This window comes from Eimeria mitis, genomic scaffold (genome assembly GCF_000499745.2).
Source record: "Eimeria mitis Houghton genomic scaffold, Emh_scaff512, whole genome shotgun sequence".
Taxonomy (NCBI): domain Eukaryota; phylum Apicomplexa; class Conoidasida; order Eucoccidiorida; family Eimeriidae; genus Eimeria; species Eimeria mitis.
This window is the reverse complement of record NW_013573415.1, coordinates 12,929-18,245: the sequence shown is the minus strand read 5'-3', so window position 1 is coordinate 18,245 and position 5,317 is coordinate 12,929. Positions and strand designations below refer to the sequence as shown.

Genomic DNA, 5,317 nt, shown 5'->3' with positions numbered 1-5,317 from the left:
CTTGAGAATCATCTTTACAACCTGACGATCGCAAAACGCCAAACCATACAACCTGCTTGCTGGAATCCACAGCCCTCCGTACGCCTGCAGGCGGAGTATTTAGGGTTAAAGACCTCAAAATTCAGAGTTTCGCCCTGTATTCACTGCTGGCAGTTTACGGCTTCAGGCCTACCTGGGTGGCGAGGAGAATCTGCTGCTTCTTGGAAGCAAAAGGTTCCCAGACTTGCTGCTCCCTCATATCGTTCGTCCCCTGCACAACGGACCCCCCAAAAGAGCATCGGGTTTGCGGATTAGAGTAAGGTATTGCTTGTAGTGCAGAACAGTAGGACCACCTGCAGTCCCAATACCTTTGCTACCATACGAGGTGAGAGGAGTTGGCAGATGCACTGTGAAATGCAAGTCAGCATGCTGGGTCATCTGAAGTATACAGAAGTACGGGATTTGATGTGAAACGCATAGAAGCAATACGGGGCGTCATCTGAATATAGATGAGCCATATGTAATATATGGAGCGTTATGGGCAACAGCTACGTCATCTGAAGTCTACAGAAATACTTGGCGTACGGTTTGCATGCAGTCGATGCCGTAGTACGGGCAGTTCGTTTGCTGTTGTAGCGCCTTAATGCGTTGCACCTCATGAATTGGGCTGAGTCCGGAGTTTGCTGCGAGCGCTTCGGCAAGCCCGAGCAGTGCATCGGCAAACGCGCGTGCAGCATATTGACCAACTGAAGAAACTGAATCCGCTTGACTCTCCACCGCTCGCGCTGCAGCAATTTCTGCCGCACCCCCGCCAGCTACTACCCTTCCATCGCGCACCAATGCACTGACAACGCACAAAGCGTCGTGCACCGAACGCTCTGCCTCGGCCACCAGCATCTGGGTACCCCCGTACAAAACCATTGTCACTGCACGCGAGTTGCTGCAACCTGAAAAACAGCAAAACACAAACACACTCGCAGGCCGGGCTACATCGACGGAGTCTTCAAAAAATACAACTACAACGAAACGCAGAACACAGAACGGCCACCAGACCCTCCGCCAACCGCCATCACCGCCACCACCACCACAGCAACAGCAGTGGGAGCATCAAGCGGCGATCGCACCTTGAATGACGATCATTTTGTCTCCCATTGTGCCTGAGGGGACCTCCCGGATGCACCCAGCTTTCCCCAGTTTACTGGCGCTGAGTTCTTGCGCTCGGGGGACGATCCTGCCTTCGGTTGCAATCGCCAGCATTTCAATTTCCACCCCCCCAACCCAACGCACCGCCGGAATGTCCGCAGCCAACAACAAATGGTTCGCCTCGTCGTCGAAGCCCCATTGACACACCACCTGTCCCCGAAGAGCATATGCACGCAGAAACACAGAAACACACACACACACACGTACAGATTCATGTATGTATGTACATATGTGTGCATACACACGTACATACAGGGGTGGGGTGGGACAGGGAAGGAATGGAGAAATGTGCCAAGTACTGACAAAGTTTGCTCCAGCCTTCTTAACTTGCTCAATCATGTCTTTGAAATAATTCTGTTCGGCAGCCTGCAGCTTCTTGTAGTCTGCAGCATTGGTGATGTCGAGTTTGTGTTTTGTCTTCGGCTTCGGGGGTTCAAAGGGGCATGTCAAGATGGCGATCTTTGCGTCTTTTGTCTCCTTGCGCATCTGCGAATGGCTCAAATCCTTGTGCAGCACAATACCCCGCACCAACGTCGACTGCTCCAACAGACCGCCTGCACGGCCGTCCAGCTGCGCGCAAACCTCAAACCCACGATACACAACAAAACCTCGACAAACAACAGACCCTCTACAAACCCCAAGCCCTCAACAAACAACAAATCCTCGACCCCAATCCCTAAACCCCCAATCATAAAGTTTGTAGTCGTGAAAACACATATGTCAACCCTTGAAAATATCTCAAAATTAACGCTTCGTTTGCAAAAGGCCGACAGGTGTACATACACTTCACAAGAGCTCTGGACTCGACGTAACGCGGGATCCGTCAGAACACAACTGTGCGGGAAAAAGCAAATGTGCTAGGTCTTCAAAGTTGGTGGTTCCAGTTACCTTTATCATGTCTAAATTCACGTCTTTCCTCTCCTTGTCCGCAACCGCCAGCACTGCCTGCACGCAGAGATCTGCCAACTTCTCCTTGCAGCTGCTCACGACTTTCGAGCCCAGCGCAGTCTTGGCAGTCTGACGCCTGAATAACCCAGTAATGCAGTTACACGTAACACGTACGCCTCGATGAAGTTGATTAGCCAGGTAAACGCCGCATAAGCGTTCACAGACCCTGATCAGCTGGGCATATGCCCGAACTATGCGCATCCCGTACACCGTGGAGGAACAAGCATATTCAAAGCGGTAGCTACTGTCCATGCATCCCCAAAATGCATGCATGCAGCTCAATCTATATTCCGGCATAAGTACAATGTACTGATGTGTAGTTGCATCTTGCTATTTGTCTGTGCAGTGAAGTGGCAGCCCGTCAGTATGCACGTCTCTCGCTATTCACCATGTTAAAGCGTATTGTGGAGGAAGAAAAGCATTATATGTGAACATGACGGCCTAACCTTAAACTCTATGTATGCCCTAGAGGTGGAGAGGTGCACAACACTAGGGCTGCTCTAAGCACCTCACACACACCGGTGGAACAATTGGCATCAACAAAGGCAGTTGTAGAAGCAAGAAAACAAAACAACAGAAGAGAGAAACAACGAAGCAACAAAGCGACAAGGCAACGCCCACAGACACCAAAACCATTGAGTTGTGTACAAAAGCAGGCTACAGGATTAATCCCTTCCCAGCACCTTTTGTACTTTTGTGTACAAAAGCAGGCTACAGGATTAATCCCTTCCCAGCACGTACAAAAGATCCTGATCTGCACCCAAGACGTCTTTTTCTATCGCCGCTTCTTCCAAACATTGCACAGCAATTTGAGCAGCAGCCTCAAAACCGTCCGCAACACGGAGGGGATGAAGCCCTTTGTCAATCAGACGAAGCGCCTCCGCAAGCAGATTCCCTGAAAAACCAAAAAGAAACGTCAACAAATGAACAAAATGATCCGGCAAATACACCAACTAATCCGCACAATGAATCAAGTATTTCACTAAAATGCATAACCAAGTGCCTGAAATCCATCAGCTAGTTCACGATGCACGATAACCCATTCATGAAATCCATCGACTAATTCATCAAATGCACCGCCTAAGCTATGCATCAACTGATTTAAGAAATGCACTAACAAATCCATAAAATCCACCAATTAGTTCGCGAAATACATACACCAGTTCGACAAATTCATGAAATGCATCATGCATTATTTGATGGATTTTATGAACCGGTTGGATTCAACGTAACAGTTGGTGCAGTTCATGAGCAATTTGAAAACCATCGACTAATGCACAAAATACACCAACTAGTTCATGCAACTCATCAACGTTCAGGTGTGCAGCTTCTCAACGCAGACCCCGACCCCCCCACATAAATCCAATCCTAAACCCTCCCCGCCCACCTGCCAGGATGACAACGCCGGTTGTTCCGTCGCCGATTTCTGCATCTTGAGATCTTGACANCCCCGCCCACCTGCCAGGATGACAACGCCGGTTGTTCCGTCGCCGATTTCTGCATCTTGAGATCTTGACAAATCCACCAACAGCTTGGCGCACTGGTGTTTTATCTGCATCGCCAAACTCAACATCCTCAACCCTAGACTGCAGCAGTGCACGGGCCAGATAGCCTCTGGCTTCTGGTGGCCCAGTGCACGCAGCGAATACAGGTTTGAAGAGTGCCCCCAGGGACTTTGGCTTTGTCGAGGGCTTTGGGGTTGCCTATGCGGCTTTGCACTGTGCACGTCTTCTCTGTTCACGAGGGTTTGGGGTTTGCAGGTTTTCGAGTATCGCGTGTCTAGAACGTGGATGACGGTTTCTCGTTTGCGTCTAGGAGCTTAACATTTGCTTCTGATGGTGCACTGGTTCACGGCTTGCAAGTGCGGAGGTGGGAATATTGGTTTGCTCATGAGTGCATTGGGTTTCCTGGTGTCTGACCTGCATCCTATCTAGAATTGTTGCTCCATCGTTTGTAACAGTAATGTCGCCATCAGGGCCAACAATAATTTTGTCCATTCCTTTGGGGCCCAAAGAAGAACGCAGCGAATCGGCTACCGCTTTTGCAGCCGTTATGTTCGCCTGCACGCATACCCCAAGTCCCGTTTCCCAGACACTTAACCGGAAGCCGCAGGCCCTNCCGTTATGTTCGCCTGCACGCATACCCCAAGTCCCGTTTCCCAGACACTTAACCGGAAGCCGCAGGCCCTTAACCTGAAACCATAGGAGCCCAACGCGAACAGTTATACCGTTGCCTTCACACCGAACTACGAACAGCCAAACCTTGCATAATGCTGTGTGCGGCGGTGTCTGTTCAGTGGAAACCCTAATCCCGGAACCCTAGACCCAAAACCCGTGCCTTGTGGGCTTCAATTCCTTTGACGCGTTTCTTCTCCTCCTGCTCCCGCAGGATTATGAAGGGGTTCCCGAATTCGTCGGTGGCGATGTTCATTTTTCCTGCAGTGAAAAGAGACACGCAAACCCTAAAACCTAAATACCCAACCCTAACCCACAGCAGTGGGGAAAGCGCCAGGATGTGCAGCTCTCTCCATATGTTGTTACAGCTCCGAGCCCGGCTCTAGTCGCAACGTCTCGTCTGCAGAAAACCTTAACGCCTAAACCCTATATCTCAAGAAGCTGCAACGCATGCAGTGTCGTGNGTCTCGTCTGCAGAAAACCTTAACGCCTAAACCCTATATCTCAAGAAGCTGCAACGCATGCAGTGTCGTGGTGGTGGCCACATGAGAGGGAGCGTGGGGAGGGCTGGGGTTACGCGAAGGGAAAAGGCTTAGGGCTTAGAGCTTAGGGTTTTGCCTGCAGTGTTGAGGGTTTCATGGGAGGGGAAGGAAAGACAGACGCAGCAGAGGGGTCAGCAGAAGCCGAAGTGCACAGCCCAATAAGCACAAACCTCCGATTCGATGAAGCGAGTTGCAGTCTACGTACAGCTGAAACGCTTCAAATGGAATGAAACCAGCTACAAACAAGCCGAATCGTCGTGCACTGCATCTCACCAACAGCACGAAGTAAACCGCCACCCCGTCGGCGCCTCTACACGAGTGAAGGCGGGGCCAGCGTCGCCTCTTTGGGGCTGGTGGGCAAACTCTAGACTCTAAACCGTAAACCGTAGGTGATAAACCATAAATATAAACAAATTTGGCCAATTTCTTCAGTGTGACGACAAAGGAGGATTATTTTTCCTTTATTGGAAC

The 5,317-nt window shown here is 50.4% G+C and overlaps 1 protein-coding gene across 1 annotated transcript; it reads right to left on the bottom strand.

The window, feature by feature from the left end:
• Positions 1-154: 154 nt before the first annotated feature.
• EMH_0014710 (TCP-1/cpn60 family chaperonin, putative) lies at positions 155-4,560 on the bottom strand (the record flags this gene model as incomplete). Its single annotated transcript, XM_013500200.1, has 9 exons — positions 155-250; positions 565-926; positions 1,104-1,332; positions 1,432-1,752; positions 2,071-2,206; positions 2,872-3,025; positions 3,589-3,682; positions 4,050-4,190; positions 4,462-4,560. 9 exons carry the CDS (start codon positions 4,558-4,560, stop codon positions 155-157), a joined length of 1,632 nt encoding a protein of 543 aa, XP_013355654.1.
• Between the last annotated feature and the right edge of the window lie 757 nt (positions 4,561-5,317).